Source organism: Rhinatrema bivittatum, chromosome 1 (assembly GCF_901001135.1).
Source record: "Rhinatrema bivittatum chromosome 1, aRhiBiv1.1, whole genome shotgun sequence".
Classification (NCBI taxonomy): domain Eukaryota; kingdom Metazoa; phylum Chordata; class Amphibia; order Gymnophiona; family Rhinatrematidae; genus Rhinatrema; species Rhinatrema bivittatum.
This window is the reverse complement of record NC_042615.1, coordinates 187,798,725-187,821,205: the sequence shown is the minus strand read 5'-3', so window position 1 is coordinate 187,821,205 and position 22,481 is coordinate 187,798,725. Positions and strand designations below refer to the sequence as shown.

Below are 22,481 nucleotides of genomic sequence, written 5' to 3'. Positions count from 1 at the left end.
CTAGTTAGAGGATAAACAATAAAGAGATGGCACTGTGGGCATATGTAGATGGTCTATGATGACCCTTCCCACTGGTCACAAAAAGTAAATCCCTATGGACTAGTGCCAAACAACCTCCAAACTGAACCAAGTATCTTTTTCTAGCATGACATAAAAGTAGCAGCATGGATATCACTTACTCATTAACATATCTCAGGAATCATTCAAAATCAAGTGCTATATATGAGCACATATATACCTTCATAATGTCAGTAAGGCCTTTGCAAGTAAGGAATTCCCTCACATCTATTTTACTTGTATGAGCTAATTATAATATTGTATTTTTTTAAAAGGTAGTAAAATGCTTTGATTGGTCTTTGACCAGAAGACAATATTTAACAATTTTAAATACAATAAATAAAATTCAAGCTGTCTGTTTTAATTTGTAAACTGCTTTGAGCTATTAATGATAAAGTGGTATAAAATAAGCAAAAAAAATAATTTTTTATTCCTTCCATTCCATGCACACTGTTCTCAATATCAATAACCCTTGGCCTTCTGCTGAGATTGTGCTGAATGCAAATTTTGAAATAGTTTTCCATTTTGTGGAACCTATGACTCGAACAGGTCATTTCTTAAGAAAAATCAATTAATGGTATTCAGGTGATAACTACTGATTCTACCCAGTACAACTGAATGAATCTGAATTTTATTTCTTTTCACTTTACCTCCTTTTTGTAGGATAAGAACTACAATAAGCTCTTATAACTCAATAGTGCAAAATGCAACTTGACCAGAGAATGTTGGTATAGTAATTTACCTGACCATTGTCCTTTTCCTATTGGGTAACAGTGTTGGTGTTTGCTCATATATACATGCTGATAATAAACAATAATGCCTAGTGGATTAGTAAGCTGACTTATAGTCATGCGTCCTCTCATGCAGTGAGTTTCTTGCTGCACTCAGGTAAATCTAGTTCTTTGTTTTGCTTGAACACTAAGGAAAAACAACCTACTTAGAAAATTAATTTTATAAATTTAGTTTTATCTTAGGGAATTCATATAAAAGTGGTCACCTGCAACAAACATTAGAATTCTAGAGTAAATCTTTATATACAGGGGTGCTTAACACTATCTTATAAAACAAACCAAATTCCCTCTCCCCTCCCCCCCAAAAATTACCGCTGTGGAAACACACTTATTTATTACATATTTAAATACAAATCTGAAATGTGTTGTGGACACAGGAGGTCCCAGAATAAAACATATCTAAATTATGAAATGTCCTGTCCTGTTTTTCTTTTAAAAAATATTTTGATTTAAAGAAAAATTTCACAGAACTGTATTTGTGTAAAAACTGCAAAGATTTAAAAAATTAAAGTTATAAAAGTTATTTTCCACATAGTAGGTACTCTTTTTCATCCATAATACCAAATGTTTGTAAACAGTTTCTTTAGAACATACTTCAGCTTAAAGGAATGTGTGTAAATCACAGTCCATATAAATCTCTGGCAGTAAAGCAGACCAGAAATCCTACACAGTAGTTTCATGTTTCCATAAGCCAGTTCTAATATTACCACTGCTGTCCGCACTGCCTGTGGGTCCATCCTGATCGCTATCTTTAATTGGTCCATTCTGAATTACCAAATTTAAGCCATATGATTTTTGTTGGCTTTCAAGTTCAACCACTACAGGCTCCCTCAGAATATCCCTCTTGTTGTTTGTCGCAGCCACTTTTTCCATTTGTCTGTTATATTTTGGAAGCGTGCCGCTGGCATCACTGCTGTCTTGTTGGCACTGGTTAAACTGTCGTTCCCTGTAAGCCAAATAAGCTCTTCGATTTCTTGAGTGCCCGTCAGTGTTGCCTTGACGGTTCTTAGGTAAGCCATTCTGACTACTTCCTTCCACACTTGTGGGGACATCATATGCATACTCCCTCAATACTGTGAGCCTACTGGCTCGATGTCCCTTACCTCTGTTTTTATGATGCCGACTTGGCTGCCCATTTGTCCTAAACTGGACTTCTAGAGGGGCAATATGCATTTTTATATCATTGTCTACTGAATGCTCTGTCTGACTGTTATCAAGCTGAGTGGTATTCAGAGGTAGAGGACTAGTGTTACACTGAGTTGCTGCTGCTGCAGCCTGCAAGTTTGTTAATTTACAGCCCTGAGATGAATTCTTTAGGGTTGATGCGCTTTTATTTGTACAGGATGATTCTGCACTGCTGTTGGTACATTTAGGGGCATCTCCATTAGCCCCAGCAGAATTTGAGGGCTGAACATTAACTTGCACAGAGTATGTACTCCTTCCAGGGCAGCAGGTAGCTATCCAGGCGTGTCTTAGATCTTCCCGGTTCACACAATGGTGTATAATAAGGAAGGCACTAAGGATTAAACATGTGGCTCCAAAAAAACAGCTAAAAATCAAATCCATAGGGTAATATAATGAAACTGCCAAAGCTCCAAAAATCCATAGAAAGACATACAGAAACAAAGTAAGGCTTGCCCCTTGAAGCTGAGCCTGAAAGGTGTGTTCATTCTCTAGCGCCGATGTTGACACTAATGAGACAGACATGGAATCCTGACGGTTTGCTTCGCTGTGTTCATTAGTTGCCAGATGCTGCTGTTCCTCAGCTGGCTCCTTTAGCTCAAATTTGCGTTCAGGATGACGTTTTAACTGTATAAATATGCTGAGGAAGTACATACAGTTTATGAATATGATGAAGCTAGCTGGTCCATAAAAGGCTCCTAAACTGGGTTCCCATGCCATCCAGCAACTGAAAAAAAAGGACACAATACATTAAACAGATATATGCCTACACGCTAATTAGTCTGAAAAGGTTCAAATATGAGTTGGATGCAAGCAAGAGGAAGTGAAGACAAGTATGGTAATGGAATTCAAAAGAGCATGGCATCCCTTTTAGCTAGAGGATGGAAATCAAGAAATGGGGGAACAATAAACAACTTGCTGAGCAGATTGGATGGGGCATTTTGGTTTATTTGCCATCAATTACTATGCCATTATATGTCTCAAAGTGCCATCACAAGCATCACTAGAACATCTCCAGAAATGAACGCAAAACACTGAATCATAAAAGCAAAATGCAGAAGATATGCCAATACTCACTATGGCGCATTAGGTCTGCTGCCGTAATTCTTGATGTTAGCTGCTGCTGTTATTCCACAGACTATGATGGGGATTCCACCGCCAATTAGATAAAATCTAAAACAAAAAAGTCACATTAATTTAACAGCTTCAATTTCTTTTACCTTTTTCTTGATTTTTTTTTATCTTAAACAAAGCTTTGATAAAACAAGGTGGCTCATCAATTACAATTTGTAATACAATTTATCTCCGTCTACAAGGTTTTCTTATTCCAGACCAACAGATCTATTTGTATAGTTTACACAATTTCTCCTACCCTATTCCACGTTCCCCTCTCATTCAAGTCTAGCACTGTACTTTATAGTTCAAGGACACAGCTTCCTGGAAAATCACTTCTACTGCTGCTTCTTGGCTGTCATTTAAAATAAGAAATCAAATACTAAATGAAAGACAAATTCAATAAAACGCTAATTGTGGAACTAAATGGTTAAATTTATTAAAATAGACATACTGAATCCTACTGAGCAAATATATAGAGATAGGGCTTCTCAAACCTGTCCTGGTGACCCCATTGCCAGGATATCCACAAAAAAAAAAGAGAGAAAGAAAGAAACTTGTAAATACCAAGTCTCCAAATTATGCAAATAAATACCATGCATATTCATTCTGGATATCCTGAAAACCTGACTGTAGAGTCACCAGGACAGATTTGGAAAATCTTGGTCTAATGAAGGGGGTCCCCACATTTTTTTTAAATGAAGATCCACATGAGATATTTCAAATCACTGAGAGTGCAGGGGTCCCCTCAGAGTTTTGATGAGCTGGCAGGAAAGAAGAGGGCAGCAGGTTCTCTCTTGAAGTCAGAACCTTTTTATACCTGTTATGCCTGTTACGTTCTCAACTCCATGTTTCCTATGCCCTTGTTATATGTAATTTTTATTTTCCATTGTTACCCTTGTTCAATGTAAAACGGCATGATGTCCCTACGTATGTCGGTAAAGAAAAACCTTAAATAAATAAATAAATAAATAAATAAATAAATGGACATGCAGTAGAATGCGGGGTCACAGTGTTGCCGCAGATGTTTGACAGATTGGTGTAAGTAAAAAATATTTCTAGGAAGTTGGCAACTCTGCCACCTCAATGGAAATGGGCAGTGGATGGGCCATATGGTCTTTTTCTGTGCTTATGTTTCTCTGTTTCTAAATCCTACTACCTGCCTCAGCAGCTGTCCCCTGGATGAATGACAGGATAATGTGTTTGTGCCCACTCTCTCATACTCATACTCCCATGCACGCTCGCTCTTTTTTCTCTATACCCGCTCTCCCCTCAACCTCTCTCTTTCTCCTCATCTTCCTCTCATCTCCTGTGGGACATTTCTTCTGCTGGTGAGAGCTGAAAGACCCCATAGGTAAAAAAAAAGTAAAACTTGTTTTGTAGGACAATTCGGTCGCATTCAGGGAAGTATTTAGCAGACTGTAAAAAATTGCTCTGCAGGCCACAGTTTGTGAACCTCTGGTCTATTGGTTCATTATAAAGATTTAGAACCAAAATGCTAAATCCAGCTATTGTTCTATATGCAAGCAATTTCTTAACCTTACAAAATGTATTTATTTGACAACTTAAGAGAAACTACATTTTCTATGAAGCTTTCTATATTTTATAAGCAATTCATGAGCTTATTAAAAGTAGGAAAGAGTCTGAGTCTTGGATGACTGAATATAACATTTGTATATCTAAAACAATGCACTTTCTGCTTCAGTGGTCTTTCATTTTGTACAAATTAATCATACAGGATGATTTTGGCTCTAAAATATTAACTGCATATTTTACCTCTAACATTAATACCATTTTTAAAATTATTACGTTTTTGCACATTATCGCCTGGATTTTAAAAGCCCTGTGTGCATAAAATCCGGGCTTTACGCACGCTGAGCAAATTTTCGAAGGGGCCTGGCCACGCTCGTAAAGCCTGGTACGTACACAAGTGCTGGGCTTCTTCGAAGGGGCAGGTTGGGGGCGGGGAAGGGCGAGACGGAGGCTGGCAAGAACAGCAACCATTAGCCACTGTCCTGGGGGAAGCGTGAGCTGGCAGCCAGCTGCTGCATGTAAATTACTTCTGTTCCCAAGGAGATGCAAGTAATAAAACAAAAACATTAAGACCAGATAGGTGAGTTTTAGGGGGTAGGAAGGAGAGGGGAAGGGGAAGGAAGGTTAGGTAGGGGGTTAGGGAAGTTCCCAACCAGTCCGCTCCTTAATTGGAGAGGACTGGGAGGGAACAGAAGGCTGGAGTGCGTCACTGCATGGAGGTTACATTCTCCCCTCCCTTGCGTGCACTGCCCGCACGTACGCGCATGTTAGAAAATCAGCACGACATTGTGTGCGGGCCAGGAAGCGTGCACACGTTTGAAAATCTACCCCTTATTTTTATGATATGTATGTACAGATTTACATATACTTGTACTGGAGAGGAGTAGCAGCCTAGTGGTTAGAGCAGTGGGCTATGAATCAGGGAAACCAAGGTTCAAATCCCACTGCCGTTCCTTGTGACCTGGGATAAAACAATTTACCCTCCGTTACTTCAGGCAAAAACTTAAAACTAGATGCACTAAGCTACAATGTTTTTTCACGGGAGGGGTTTCACTATCACGGGAGGTGTAGCCGTGATAGTGGGTCCCTCCCCTGAAAAACATCATGGTTGTATTGCAAAACAACACAGCATTGTCCCTATTGGCATGATGGCAGCCCCAACCTCATGGGACCGCCATTTCCTTAAAGGATCATGTAACAAAGAAAAAAGCCCGCTCAAAATAGAAAAAGATGTGTATGTATGGCGGGGGGGGGGGGGGGGTGTTTCAAAGCTGACCTTTCTCACCCCAGGGCCACTACTGAGGTGGCCTTGACATCCCAAGTGGATAAAATATAAATGAGGTGTTCACGTGACAATAGTTCCCCCCACCCAAACACTGTCAAAATTCAATAAAGTGTATCCCCCACCCTCTCTTTCAATAGTAATATGCCCTTACAGATTCCCCCCTTCCCTCCACTCCCCCAATCCCCATCATAAAAAAATAGATTCATTGGGGTATAGTGTACCCCAGAAATCATCCCCCATGTGTAAGAAAACCTCGGTTTCTAGAGGACTCCCCAGCACCCCCAACCTCTAAAACTATCAGCGGATCCAGTGTTGGGGCTAGATCCAGGCCCGGTTGGCACCTTTTTAAAAATGGCTCCCTTGCTCTAGTCACATGATAGCATTGGGGATTTGGGGGGGGGGGGATTCATCACAAGAACACCTCATTTTATTCACTTTGGATTTTGAGGCTGCCTCGAGTGGCAGCTCTGGTTGATGAGTCGTGTCATCTTTGACCCACTACCTTTTTCTATTTTTTAAGGGTTTTTTGGGGGTTTTGCATGGCCCTTTAAATCTAATGCGGGAGCCTTGAGACCCGTGCTAGGGTCCCAAGGCTCCCAAGTTAGATTAGAATTTCTAATTCAGTCGTGTTAACTTACATGCATTGGATTGCCTATTCATGAGCTGCTTTACACAGATTTGCAAAATTTTAAATTTGAGAAAGTACCATTTGTGAGAAACCGGGTGTTTAAAATGTGATAGTTAAAGAAAGAAATCAAACCAAACAGTGGGCTTTCTCAAATTTTCCACTACATGTCAATCTGCAGGAGTGGTTTACATCATCACTTGTCTGTGCCATAAATTATACATTGCCAAAATCACACATTCAGTTAAAACTCGAATCACTGAGCATCGATCCAGTATCAATAACCACTGTGAAAATGCCCCTTTAGTTTCCCATTGGACTTTGATGTCCCACACTCTACAAGATCTTAGATTCTTTGTCATTGACGTGCTACCGCCGCCACTCCGGTGTGGGGGTGGGGGGTGGGGTGGGGTGTGTAATTGTAATTCGTAAAGAACAAAAGTGGATATACACTCTTGACAGTCTTTCTCCAAATGGCTTAAATAATGAAACTGAGTGGTGTTACTATACTTAATTCAAATCCAGGATGATTCCCATGGGTTCACTGTATTTACAATATTAGGCTTTGATTGGTCAGGACTCACCGCACTGGTGTAACCTGATTGGATACCTGTTTTTTGTGCCATTTGACAGCGTCTTTAAATGTCTGTATCTGTTTGTACTCATTGCGCTCCCTGTATTTCTATGTCAACAACACTTGAGGTATTTATTCTCAGAGACTGTTTTTGAGTATCCCCCTTTCCAGGTAGTCCTTATGTTTGAATACCTTTTATTTTTTAGATTGGAAATCTGTTGCCCCTCCTGATGTAGCCTTTCAGCGAAACACAGAGTCCGTGTTGGGGGACCCATTTAAAGTTCTACTCTTGTTACAAAACAGTGGAGTTGCCGTGTATAGTAAAGTTTCATGCAAACAGTTGGCGAATAAGTGTACGGACTCTTTATTTATCTGCATCTCTTTGAATTGATGATTTGATATCTGAACGCAGTTCTGTTGTCCGCTTCTGCTTGTGGTTCAAGAGAGCATTAAACCATTAAAGATAACTGGGTAGATAAAGCCAGTGAAAAGCATTGGATGGCCAGGGCATGAGCAAGAGTCAGTAAGTACCATGGGGAAGGAGGATTTGTAAAGCAACAAAAAGATAGCCAGAGCGGCAAGGAAGCAAAAGGTACCACTACTGGTTTGGAGCAGCGGTGGCAACATGGTGCTGATGATTATTAAAAACTGAAATAGTAGTAGCAGAGCAACACAGCAAGAAGAGTAGCTGAAAATTCCACATGGAGTATCTTGAAGACTGAGGTGGGAGGAAGATGAATGGTATCAAAATCTTGAGGAATGTTGCAGTGAGTGTGCAAGTCAATGGATGACTAGAGCAAGACCAAGAGGCGGCAAGTACTGTAAGGGAAAGGGTTCTGAAAAGAACCCTGAAACACCTGGAGTGGGGGGATGCATGTCTCAGTAGGAGGAAGGTAGTTGATCCTACCAGTGGACTAGCATATGCTTCTGTTAATAAACATGTTGGAGGTAGTTTTCAAAGGAATTACATACATAAAACCTATTGACATAGGTTTTAAAATAACACACATATAAAACCTATTGACAATTCAATGGTATATATTCAAAAGCCCACTTACATATATAAAGTGCATTTACACATGTAACACCCAATTTTAAGCATGTAAATGCTTTTCAAAATTACCCCAGTAATGTACACATGGCCAGCACAATGAAACTGTGAATAGCATATTAAATCAGTTATAGTTCCATCTGTTACTTAAACATGCCGATGAATGATGACGACCATGACGTGCAGTGCAGGGAATCACAGGCAGCATAAATATGTCAAAGCCTCCAAGGCATATCCTGCGGGGAATTGCAGACAGCACAAAGGCATCAAAGCCCCTAAGGCATACAGTGCAGGGAATCAAAATCATCATAAAGGCATCTAAACCCCCAAGGCATGGAGGATGTTAAATCCCCAAAGGCACAAAGGTCTCTAAACCACCAAGATGTGGAGCGAAGTGAATCATAAGCACTACAAAACTATCTAAATCACCATGGTGTACAGATCAGGGAATTGCAAAAAGCACAAAGGTCTAGACATGACTGGAAGCAAGATGGAAAACCATAAAAAGGAGTGGAATGGGAGGAGAATTTTTTATTTTTTTTCTGGGAACAACCCCCACCCCCAGTATAACAAATAGGGTGAGAGAACTAGGCTGAGATCCAACCAACATGGAGGCACCAAAACGCCTATGCTGGTACATAACAGGCATGGCAGGTAGGCATATTAATAGATCCCCAAGGTAGAAATGAAACTCTAGGTAGGACGAATCAGAACCAACATCAAGAAATATTTCTTCACGTGGAGGGTGATGGATGCCTAGAATGCCCTTCCAGAGGAGGTGGTGAAGACTAAAACAGTGAAAGATTTCAAAGGGGCATGGGATAAACACTGTGAAACCCTAAAGGCTAGAGGATGGAAATGAGGAAAAGAGCATAGGGGGGTAACTGCTGGTGTGGTGGTTACTACCCTTAACCAACAGCTTTCATACTGTTGATGCAATTTATTACTGCTCTCTGCTTTAATGGTAGGGGGGGGGGGGAAGAGGAAAAGATAATTAAATTTGGACAGCAACCAACAAGGACATGAATTTTACAGTCTGGGAAAACAAATAAGCATGGGGGTAACTTGCTGATGTGGCTGTTGCTACCCTTAACCAATAAGTTTTATACTTGTGATGTAACTCCAACATTGTTCTCTGCTTCAGTGGCAAGAGATAATGGGGAATTGGACTCAGACAGCAACCAAAAGGGCCCTGACTAAGTTTGGGAAACTAAGTATGGGGGTAACATACAGCATGGCAGTTGCCACCCCCGATGATACCTTTATGGGGGGAGACCTGTATGGCGTGGCTGTTGCTACCATAAGCTTGCTGGGAAGACTGGATAGACCATTTGGTCCTTTTCTGCTGTCATTTCTATGTTAGTATATCAAGGCCAAAGCAGTATATAGAGAGGTAGAATCAAGACCCTTAAGTTGGTATAAGAGGAGCATGACAGGTAGGCAGAATGGTGGCTGCAAAACCCCATAGGTGATATTTCAGATGCATGGGAGGTAGGCATAGTATCAGGAAGACCTGCTAAGGTGGTACATATGGGGTATGCAGGTAAGCATGTGGCAGTAAGTCCCCTAAAGTGGTACATTTGAAGCATGGCAGGGAGGCACAGCGGGTAGGCCTTCAAGGTGACATCATGCTACTTCATAAAAAGTGTGGAGGAGTAGCCTAGTAGAGCAGTGGGCTACAACCCAGGGAAACTAGAGTTCAAATCACACTGTCGTTCCTTGTGACCTTGGGCAAGTCACTTTACGCTCCGTTGCTTCAGGTACAAAATTAGATTGTAAGCCCTGTGGGGGATGGGGAAATACCAATAGTATCTACTGAAAAGTGGAATATCAAAATCCAAATAAATAAAAATTCTGGAAGCCTAAGCAAAGACAAATTAAAAAAAAAAAAACAGCTTGTCCATCAATTCTGGCACCAGCCTTGAGCGATGAGGGCTCACACTGTTCCCCGCTATTGACAAGACACATTTACTGGGCACACTGGTTGGCTAGATCTGGCTAGGTTTGTTTCCATGTCTTCAATGGACTTTGCAGGATAGCTTTTCATAAAAATTTCCATTGTGGTCGCCTTTGCTTGGGGTAGACAGAGGGTCTCTCTTGCCAGCTGCTTTAGCTATGGCCTGTGTCAGGAGAGATGGATCTTTGCGGGCAATGTGGCTTTGGTGTTTTGAGGTAAGGGAGGAATTGGTAGCTGATAGGGTGCTGCTTGCGCTTGTACTACTTTCTGAGGTGGCCACACTTTCCTGTGCTACATTCCCTCTATTTTCTGCCTCTGCCACTCCTATTCATATACCCTAGTTATCAGCATCTCCTTCACGACCGTGAGATACTGGGATTGGTTGAAGAGATTCCCTTTCACCCATGGATTATAAAGTGTAGCAAGCTTGTATGTATTCTTTTCTGTGAGAGGTTTCGGCCTCTCTTGCACTTGCTGTGGCAAGAAGTCCAGAAAGTATAACACCTCTGCTTCCATTCCTTCTTGTTCATGGAAGCCCCTTTTACTAGAATATTTACTATAGGGATGACCCCGCCAAAGGTGGCGTTTCTGGAACTCAGATCCTCCATGGCATCCTTGAAGAGCTCTATGACTGGTATCCAATCATGATACTCCAGGGGGCAAGTCACACCTATCTCTATTTCCAGAGAAAGGGTATCTGCTGCTATACTAACTTCTGTAGCATCAAATAGGTAGAATCAGATGTTTGTTGGGCATCACAAATTCTTTCTTCTTGTCACGGAGAAGCTGGCTTCCTTTCATTCTTTGATGGAAATGCACTGTTATTTTTCTGTATCTATCAGGTCCCTTCAGGAATAGATTCTCATGGACCTTGGGCCACAGCTCCAGCTTCACAGTATCCCTCATTGTCAGGTGCAGTAAGTGTGCAAAGCAATGAATACCCCATATGCCCTCATCTTCTATTGTCTTTACTATATCTGCACCACTGTCTGAAGACTCCTACCTCTCCAGTCTAGTTGCCAATCCTCCAGCATCTTTCTTATAGATGATAGAATATTGCACGAGGTATGGGAGCTATCCATCAACTGGATGTGCAGCAAAGCCCACCTACACCCAAATGTTCCATCCTGCTAGAGCTGCTGTCTGTCACGAGTCAGCCAAGTTCCACTAGTGTGCCATAAGGGAGAGGTGTGTGTATGTACATGCTGGTCCATATATCACTGGTGAAATGCACGCTATTTCCCTCTGCCTTAGTCATCTGTGCCTAGATGTAACTACAATACTGATTGTACAGGTTAGGGATTAACTTCCTACTAAATGTATTCTTGGACAGGATTTTGTAATTGGGGGCTAATACATACAGCAGATGCTTAAAGTCCATGTTCTCCACTACCTGCAGGGGCAATCATTTCCCTGATGCTCCTCATTACAAATTAAGCACTGCCTGCCTCTTGGCCTGGGACAGTGCTACAGAACACCACTCCATTTCCTCTGTGATGGGCTGCCACTAAGGATGCATGCTTGGGAGTGCTTGCTTGCCAACTGACTGGTGGAAGGGGCTTTTGTTTTGAGTTGCAGAAGCAGTCCCAGTTTACTACTACTACCCTCCCCTGATGGGTGCTGCTTCTGCAAAGGAAGCTGCATACCAGTTTGTCAGATGCCCCCTTGCTTCCTTCAACTGTTATCCTTGCTGCAGAAAATACATTGAGCAAAACGCATATCCTCTTTCACTTTAAAGTGCCTCCAGATGACAGTGACTGTTTTTCTAATTCACAAGAAACTGTTAACCAAACAGAATCAAAAGATGGCAGTCTGATAAAACTATTCTTCTCTTTAGTCCATCAGTGTGCACTGTTTATCTCACTGTTGTCCAGGAAGAGAAAAAAAATCACAGCACTGCTACAATCAAGATCAGCAGCAGTGCTGGTACAGTAAGTGAGACCACATCAGCACAGAGAAGATCAGAAGAGCACTTTACCTGTGCCAAATCAAAAAGTTTCTACGCTTTTTTTTTTTTTTTAAGACAGCTTATTTAAATGTCCTCCTTTGCCAAGAGCTAGAGAAGAAATACAGACTGCTTGCATATGCTCAAACATTACAGTGGGAGGCCTCTAACATCGATCCATAAGGTTATTTAAGAAAGATGCTCCTGTGTGGTTTCCTTACCAACTTGCCCTCACTCAGCTCTAACAATTCTATGAGGTCACACAGACAAGAGTTGGTTGCTAAATTACCTGCACCTGTTTATTTACTTAGAAAAGAGCCATAGACTTGAATGGGTCATAGTCTTGAATACTAACAAATGAATGGGACATATGTTTTGTTTCATTTGTGGGAACTTTCTATTCATTTCAGGGAACCAAAAATGCAACAAATATGGATTCAGTCATCATGTTTTATCTATTTGTTTCAAATGAATGCACATCACTAAAGCTTGTTTAATTTTGGTGTTACAAAATGTTGACTACATGCTTTATTATTCTCTTTGGCTTTCATATTTTCTAGATTAGACACAAGATACTAAGTTTGGTTTTTAAGGGTCTATCAAGGCATCAGGTAACACATTTATAAGATCTTCTAATTCCTTATTCATAAGTTAGGACTTTGTGCTAATCCTAATTGGATCTGTTAAAACTGCCAGGTCCAGTTGAGATGAGACTGGAATGTATATGATAGGAAACTTTTGCATATCAAGGCCCTCTGCTATGGAATGCAATTGCTTATGAATCAAATTTCTTAAAGTTCAGGAAACTAATCAAGTTGTGGTTATTCAACCAGACTTAATTTTGATAACTATGAGTTTTTTATTTTTACAAAGCAATATGTCTGTATGGTTAAGAGGATCAGGGGACTTACTTATTCATTGCCTTTTAATATTTAATGTTTTTATGTTACACAATGAACATTTATAATGTTTTTATTTGCTATTATAAGGGCAGAATTTTAACATTTTGCATGGTTTGTCTTTGATGCTGTGTTTCAATGATTTGATATATTTTAATGTTTTATATTTTAACTGTAAATCATTTTAACACATTGTATGAAAGGTGATATAATCAAATGTAATGAACTAAACTAAGTGTACTATCTCAGCATGCACTGAACTACTTGCATTCGATTAACATGACAATTTTGAAGCCATCAAAGTGCATAATGATGGTTATACAGAGGATGTTGAACTATCCTTCTGACTAGCTTGAAGAGGGATTTGAAAATTGTGCTTATGATAGTAATGTTATGTGACTTGACAGCAAGGGAATTTGTTTTCCTGATATATCCTTGTGATAACTGTAAAATATCTGTATACACTGTGAATGAAGAAATTTTCAGCATTATGATTTTTCTGCATCTGTCCATTGGACATGTTGATATTTGCAGATAATGTGACTGTAGACTGCTTTGTAATTCAGTGCTTGAAATGCTTCTAGCAGAGCCTGAAACAATTTAGTTTTTACATTATATTGGCCACATGCAGTATTACTTCATGGATTTTACATTTTCTATGTGCAACATCTCAATCTGTACTGGATCATTAGTGTTTGACTGATATGATTTAGAAGCTTTATGGAGAGTAATATATGACAACAATAGAGGGGAAGCTGTAGAATTCTGACTAGTTGAAAGAGAGAATATGTAAACTATTTCACTGGTTAATGGGATCATATGATCTGCTTGCAGATAGCTCCAGTAATTTCAGCTTTGATATTTCACTGTTATACAGCTTTTCTGAAATGGATTGCTGTTCTATTTATTTATTTATTTATTTATTTAAATATATATTCTTTCTTGCATTTCCCCTTGAGAAAGACATTCATTTGTTGAAGCAAGACTATGTAGGGATTTTTTATTTAGTTTCTCACAATTTTCACAATTATATTTATTTATATTCTGCTTTTTCAGGTATTTCAAAGTGGATTACATTCAAGTACTATAGGTATTCCCCTATCCCCAGAGGGCTTACAATCTAAAAGTCTAATAAAAGTATTAAGGGTTATGTAACCAATAAAATGTATTTTGGTGTAAAGGCTAGCATATTATGATGAACCATCTATTATGCTATTATTTAGTTGGTGTCTGGGAAACAGATTCCTTGTGGCCCTGCTGATACTGCAGTCACTCACATACTCTATAGTAGTGGTTCTCAACCTTTTTTCGGCCGGGTCACACTTGACAGATGGTTCTTACATGTGTGACACCACTGAACATGTGACTGTCACAGGATAAATATAAACATATAGGGGCAGATTTTTAATATTACGCGCGTGGGGTACATTTGTGCGCGCTAAAATGTACACCGGATTTTATAACATGCGCGCGCTGCTGCGCACATGTTATAAAATACGGGGTCAGCACGCGCAAGGGGGTGCACACTTGTGGACGCCGAGCCCAAGGGGAGCCCTGATGGCTTTCCCCGTTCCCTCCATCGAGCAGCCTCAGAGGGAACTTTTTTTCGCCTCCCCCCCCAACCTTTCCCTCCCTTCCCCTATCTAAACCACCCCCCAGCCCTACCTAAATCCCCCCCTACCTTATTTCGGCGAGTTAACTTGCGTGCACCAGCCAGCTGCCGGCGAGCAAATTTCCGGCACGGCTGCTGTGCCGGAGGACTCAGGAACGCCCCCGGCCCACCGCCACGCCCCCGGCCCACCGCCACGCCCCCAGAACGCCCATTTTTTAAAGCCCCGGGGCTTACGCGCGTCCCGGGGCTTGCACGTGCCACCAAGCCTATGCAAATTAGGCTTGGCACGAGCAGGGGTAGGTTTTCGGGGGTTACGCATGTAACCCTTTGAAAATCTACTCCATAGTCTGCATCCACAGGAACCCCCTCGACCCCCAACAATGGGTCAGAGCAGAACTAAGGCATTACCCATACAACAAAGATATTCTGGTTCTTATGTCATCTCAGTAAAAGCAAAACAGACTCCCTTTACTACCAGGCACAATAGCTTTCCTTATGAAAAGACAGTAATTTACCACTAATGCATGTCCTATTGAGAAAACACAAAATATGATTGCTACAAATGCCTACATGCTTGGAAAATACCTCACATCAGTCCCACACCCAGAATTGACCTTCACAGCAAGTTCAGGAAGACCACAAATTATAAATATGGAGACAAAAACTGGAATGGAAAACAAAAAAAGCCACTTTGCATACAGTGCAAACCTGGAGAAATGTAGAAAGAAATATAGCACCTAACATAGCTTCAGGATCTGCAATAATGCACACAAACTAATCTTCACAAAGTTACACCTGTATTATGGAACACACTCAAACAGTAACAACCCTATCTATGAAAAGGCAACACTACAAATATTAAACCAAGCCCTAAACACTAATGCACTTCTTATTAGGAAAACAGAATAAGCCAATCTTCTATAGATCCCCACACAGAAATAATTGTAAAGCTATACTAATAAATGTTACAAAACAGCAGATGAACAGAATAACATCCAACAATTAAAAACTCATAAAATTAGTAAAAATTGTCCCAATATCAATACAGTATTTCAAAACAGCAGACATCACATAATACCCAATAATTAAATTGGCAGTCTATCAAGGAAAATAAACTTAAAAAGACACCTTTACTTACCCTCTCCAACAACTCTCCTACTCCTTTTACCTTACAGGCCAAAAGTACATACCAGAAGCAAAAGTGACTGCTGAAGCTCTGTCCTCATGATCCTCTTCTTAGGGCCCACAACCAGTCACTCACACTCCCAGTTAGACCCCACGACCAGTCTCGGTCTCTCACACACCCACCAGTCATCTTCCTGACCAGTCTCTTTCTCTCACACAGAAACACATCACCTCCCTGACCAGTCTCTCAATCACACACAAATGCTCTTGCACCCATTCACAACCACACACACAAGCTCTCACCCAGGCACCCACTCACACCCACAAGCTCTCACCCAGGCACCCACAAACTCTATACTATACTATACTCTCACCACTCACACCCACAAACCCACACCCCGGCTCCCATTCACACCCAGGCTTCCATTCTCACTTGCATGCACCGGGCCTCACCGCCAAACCCCTTCTTCCTTCGCTGCAGGGATGAGCTCCAGTTCTGCTGCAGCTTTACTCCGGTGGCCTTCTTTTTCCTCTTCGCTGCCATGGGGATGAGCTCCCATGGCAGCCTTGCTTTGTCGGGGTTGGGCTTCTTCACCACCACGGGGATGAGCTCCCATGGTGGCCTTGCTTCATAGAGGTTGGGGTCAGGCTTCAACACTGCCACTCCTCCCAGCCCCATTAAAACCACCCCACCCTGGGCTATGCGATGCCCCTTCTTCCTGCTTCACGGCCAATCAGAGGCTTCCTCCCTTTTTCCAACTCTCACTGGCAGGTAGAAGAGAGGAGGCTTCCGATTGGCCTGCAAGGGAGCAGGAAGAATGGAGGAGGCTTCCCATTGGCCTGTGGGGACAGGAAAAAGGGAGGAGGGCAGCACAACCAGGGTAATGGGACACCGGGACCCGCAACACACCAGTTGAGAATCGCTGCTCTATAGGCAGTTTTCTTTCCCTCTTCTAAACATGCTTCTGAATACATAGTCAGGCTGGGGCTCACAAAAATCAGGCTGCAACATCTAGTGGTTTGCACTAGAAGCAGGAGTGCTAGTAATGTATGGCAGGAAGAATAAGTAATGGTGAAATGGGTTGTATCATTGGGGATGCAGGCTGCACTAGTTCCAGCAGCAAGCTATATCAGCTGCAGCTGTGAATGCAGGACATTTGGTAGTGTGGCACCAGTCAGGGGGCTTGTTGCAGTGACAGCAGCAGTTAAGGCAATGGTCATACTATGATTTGTGAACAGTGTACAGGCATAATCAGTGTACTGTAGAGGTGATGTCAGGCACCCTTGAAGCTGCACAGGTCATGATTGCCATGCAGGAAGCAGCAGGGGGTGTGTGATGAGATCAGAGATGGTTAGGGAAATGTAAGAGGACTGCGGGGAAGAGGGGGATGTTAGGGAGAGTGAAGAGTGGCACAAAGTGTGCATGTGCGAGTGTGTGCGCAAGTGTGTGTGTGTGTGTGTGAGAGAGAGAGAAGTTTGTAAAAAATGTGTGTGAAAGAGGGACCTGATACATGGATGTGAGGCATCTAGACCTGTTCAATAGAATCATGGAAACAGGAGTGGTGCCACAAGACTGGAGGAGAGCCGTGGTGGTCCTGCTTCACAAGAGTGAGAGCAGATAGGAGGCTGAAAACTATAGGCCGGTTAACCGCACCTCGGTGGTGGGAAAAATAATGGAGACTCTTCTGAAGGAAAAGATAGTGAACTATCTACAATCCGTTGAATGCCTCGACTTGAGGCAGCATGTATTCACCAGGAGAAGATCCTGTCAGACAATTTAATTGGGTGAGTAGAGAACTGGATTAGGTAGGAGCGCTTGATGTGATTTACTTGGATTTTAGTAAAGCTTTTGATACATAGGAGACTCTTGAACTAAGTGAGAAGCTTGGGAGTGGGTGCCACAGTAGTAGTGTGGATTGCAAACTGATTGACTGACAGGAGACAGCATGTAATGTTAAATGGCACCTACTTTGAATTGGAGTGCCACAGGAATCGGTTTTGGGACCAGTTCTGTTCAATATCTTTGTGAGAGACACTGCAGAAGGGATAGAAGGTAAAGTTTGTCTACTTGCGGATGATACCAAGATCTGTAACAGAATGGACACACCTGAAGGAGTAAAAAAAAAGAAAAGTGATTTAAGAAAGCTTGAAGAATCATGCTTCTGGGGTGCGGTAATCCAAAAGAATTGTATGCGGTAAAAGACTAATATGCATAGACAGAGAAGGACCTTAGTGTCTGGTGAGCTGAAGGCGACGAAGCAATGTGACAAGGTGATAGCTAAAGCCAGAAGAATGCTGTACAGAGAGAGGAATAACCAATAAGAAAAAAAGGTGATAATGCCCTTGGTGAGGCCTCACCTGGAGTACTGCGTTCGGTACTGGTGCCCGTATCTTAAAAAGGATAAAGATGAGATAGAGGCGGTCCAAAGAAGAGCAACTGTGTGTGGGGGGGGTGCTGTTGGCCGACAGGGAGGCCCATGCAGCTGCCGATGGACCTCATCCCACCAGCGGCTGAGTAGGGATGGGTGTTACTTCTATGTTGTGTGCTAGCTGTGCACAGCAGGAAGATAGGTGGGGCCTTGGTGGAGCTCATCCCACCATGGACCAAAGAAAAAGTCACCTCCAGGTGCTGCTCCTCCTCCTTCCTGCCTGTGCGGCATCGTAAGAAAAATGTTGCTGGAGCCACGCAGGCAGGAAGGAGGAGGAGCATCGGCCGCATGCAGAAAAGGAACATTTGTGGCAGGGCCACCGTGGATCCCACCTTGTGGCGGCCCGAGAAGTGGAGGCCCAGTAGCAGAGCCGCTGCGGATTCCACCTTGCAGTGACCCAAGAAGATCAGGGCCTCCATGGAGCTCATCCCGTGGCGACCCACAAAGAGGCGGCCCAGAGGTGACAGAAAGGCTGAGGCCCTGTAGAGTGTGAGTGGGTGTACGAGTGTGAGTTGAGAGATTGAGTGTGAGCCTGTATGTTCGGAGAGACAGAATGTGAGAGCATCAGTGTGTGTGAGACAGCATGTGAGAGTGAGGGAGCCTGTGTGTGAGTGAGACAGCATGTTAAAGAGAGACAGTGTGTATTTATGTATGAGAGCATGTGTGAGAGAAGGAAAGCATGTGAGAATGAGAGCCTGAGTGTGTGTTTGAGGGAAGAAGAGAAGAAGACAGGTGAAGAGAGAAGAAACAGAAAAAAAAGACCCTGTAAAAAGAATTGGTAAAAAGACAAGAAAGGGAAGGTGGAAAAAAAAAGTTTGTGACCAATCGATTAGAAAACTAAGATCAGACAGCAAAGTTAAAAAAAATAATAATTTTTCAATTTTTAGTGATTGTCATGTTATCTTTGGGAATGTGCAAGAGTAGCACTTTCTCTATGTCAATCTCGCAACGTACAAGATCAACCTGAAGGAACTGGAAGCCCGCAAATTTTTAATATCGCGGGGCCTGCACAGAGGTGGCAGCAGAACGGGCTTCAGTGCCAGTAGCAGCGATCGGCGCCTCCCCAATAGCCACGCGGCAGCAAAGGAATGAGAGAGGCTCCGAGGCTGCTGGCAAAAGAAAGAGAGGGAGTCTGCCTCCAGTGTGTGCATGTGTATGAATGGGAATCTGCCTGGGGATGTGTGTGTGTCTGTGTGAGAATGGGTGTCTGCCTGAGTGTGTGTATAAGAATGAATTGGTGCCTTCCTGGGGGTCTGTGAGTGTGTGAGAATAAATGTGTGCATGCCTGTGGGTTGGGGAGAAGGGGTGTGAGAATGAATGGGAGCCTGCCTGGGTGTGTGTTTATGTGAGGGAGCCAGTGAGAATGAGTGTGTATGCGAGAATCCGGGAGAGTAAGAGCTTATGTGCGATGGGTGGGTGGAGAGAGAGTGTCTTAGAGCCTGAGAGTGTCAGTGTCTGTGAGAGAGAGAGAGGTTGTGGGTGTGTATAAGAGCATGTATGTGTGTATGTGACAGTGTACGTGTGTGAGAGAGAGAGGATAAAGTTTGTGGGCCCCCCTCCCCCCCAACCCTTCCCAGGTATGGACAGCAGGAACGTTTTTTGTTTTTTTTTAATCCTTATTAGGTTTAATTATTGGGTATTACTTGATATGTGTACTGTTTTGAAATATTTTATTGGTGTTTGAGAAATTAAAAAAAAATGTATATGATTTTAATTAATAGAAGTTATTCTATTTGTCAGTAGTTTTAAAATATTCTTTTATTAGTATGGTTTTACTATTATAATTGATGCTTTATGTTTCTTGATTTTATTTGTTTTATAAGGAATGTTTTTCCATTGTTACACACAAAGTCTGGCTTCTTGAGATTTCCATTTCAGGTTTTGTATGCAAATTGCTGGTTCTAATTTGTGATCCTTTATTCTGTATTTGGTGAGGGTGTACCTCTGCTCTGAGTGTGTGACCAAGATGAGAGATTCTGCTAGCGTGTAGTATCTATATAGGGATCTAAAGCAATCAGGTTTGTTTTTTTTCCTCAGTAGGTGGGGTATTCTGGGACCCAGTGTAATATTTACCTGTGCTTTTTCACAGGTAGGGTTCTTGTTGTTTGAGTTCTTGGTGTTACTACTGTAATGTTATGATAGGTTTGCAGTATAGATTTTGAATGTCTTTTTTGGAGGGTTTTGTGGTAGTTCACTATGTGTCTGGCAGGGGAAGGTGTTTGTGCTGCTATTACTGTGTGATGACACCAGAATTTGAAAATATTTTTTTGTATGATGAGCTGAAAGGTAAACATAAAAGCCTCCACTGTTGGGGGAATTTCTGTGGATGCACAGAACTGGAGGTGTAGGATTTATACTGACATTCTGTCCCTTCCTATATATTCCAGACTTCACTCTCATACCCATACAGAATTAGTTGAATGAGGCTATCAAATAATTTTAATAGTAGTTTTACTAGAAGTGTGAAACTAGCCAGTTTTTGAAAATTAGGCGGAAGACCCTTTGGACTTTCTTAGTAAGAATTTTTATATGAGGAAATTGGCTCCCCCCCCCCCTCCAATTCTTCTGTCTAGAGATGCCACTGATTTTCTGTGATATTAAGCATTAGTACAAGAAGGATGGGGGGAGGCGCTGGAGAGGCACACAAATGCATTGGCCCCCAGGCTCTAGAGACCCTTGGTATGCCACTGGCTGAAGAATCTGACTATGGATACCCTGGAAGAGAGGAGATGCAGGGGAGATATGATACAGACCTTCAGATACCTCAAAGGTTCTAATGATGTACCATTGTCAAACCTTTTCTGTTGGAAAGAAATCAAAAGAACTAGGGGTCATGAAATGAAACTCCAGGGAACATACTTAGAAACAATGTCAGGAAATATTTCTTCATGGAGAGGGTGGTGAATGCCTGGAATGCCCTTCTGGAGGAGGAGGTGAAGACTAAAACAGCGAAAGAATTCAAAGGGGCATGGGATAAACATTGTGGATCCCTAAAGGGTAGAGGATGGAAATGATGAAAAGAGTGCATGGGGTGATTTGCTGGTGTGACGGTTACTACCCTTAACAAATAAGCCTTGATACTTATTAATGCAACCCTATCATTGCTCTCTGCATCAATAGCAGTAGGAAAAGGGGAACTGGATTCAGAGAGCAACCAACGAGGGCCCTGACTTTTACAGTTGGGGAACAAATAAGCAGGAAGGTAACTTACTGATGTGACTGTTACTATTCTTAACCAATAAGCCTGATACTTTTGATGCAATTCCAACATTGCTCTCTGCTTCCACAGCAAAGGTAAAGGGAAATTGGATTCAAACAGTATCCAATGAGGGCCCTAACTTTTACAGTCTGGGAAACTGATAAGTATGGGGATAACCTGTACAGCGTGGTAGATGCCACCATAAGCTTGCTGGGCAGACTGTGTGGATCATTTGGTACTTTTCTGCTGTCATTTCTATGATTCTATGTGAGAGGGTAGGTCAGGGATTGCTGAGGGGAGGTGAGAGAGCACCAGGGATGGGAATTGGAAGGGAAAGAAAGATGTCTGGGGGTGGGGAAATAAGGAAGAGCACGACTGGAGCTGAGGGTACCTCTTTTTTCCCCTCCTCATCTTTATCCTCCCCTGATGTTCTAATTCTGCTAAGGTCTTCAGTGAAAGAGTAATTTGAAGTCTTGTATTTACACAAGTACTGTTGTAATTAAAATATTTATCTAATCATAAATATTTTGCAGGTTTCAGCTGGTATTTATTGATTAGTAAATTTAGCTTACACCTTTTCATTAGTAACTCAAAGTGAATTGCATTCAGGATATAGTTGGCATTTTTTTGTCTCCAGAGGATATATAATCTATGGGCCTGATTTACCACGGCTCTTCTCCCATTCTGTGTCTATGCACTTTCCTCAGTGGAGGGTGAAGTGAATTGCCCAAAATCACAAGTAGTATCAGCAGGATTTGAACCCTGGCCTCTTGTTCTCTGTCTTGTGTTCTAACCACTAGGCTGCTACTACACGCCTATGCTCAAAATCAATACCCCATTCAGCAGAGTGGAAACAGATAAAGTGATATCTTTAGAAAGATGTGCAAGGGGTTACATTTAATTGTTGGTGATAGCCTTTGGGCCATTCCTTTGCAGACCATGTTGGCAAAGGTAATGGTCACTGAGCTCCTCAAAATATTCTTGTGCATAGGCTTATCCCAGGAAATCTGATCAGGGCACAGATGTTCACGTCCAAGTTACAGCGAGAGATTTGTCAGCTACCAGGCATCAACAATATGAGGACATCCACCTACCCCCACAAGA

At 42.1% G+C, this 22,481-nt stretch overlaps 1 protein-coding gene across 3 annotated transcripts in view; it reads right to left on the bottom strand.

Moving 5' to 3' along the window:
- Positions 1-994: 994 nt before the first annotated feature.
- The window catches only part of ADGRA3 (adhesion G protein-coupled receptor A3), a 462,035-nt gene continuing 440,548 nt past the window's right edge, over positions 995-22,481 (bottom strand). For all 3 annotated transcript variants that reach the window (XM_029590300.1, XM_029590282.1, XM_029590290.1), the window contains 2 exons: positions 3,108-3,203; positions 995-2,757 (listed from right to left, as the gene is read on the bottom strand). In XM_029590300.1, coding sequence (XP_029446160.1) covers positions 1,512-2,757; positions 3,108-3,203 — 1,342 coding nt within the window. In that variant the 3' untranslated portion in view covers positions 995-1,511. The remainder of the gene's footprint in view (positions 2,758-3,107; positions 3,204-22,481) is intronic.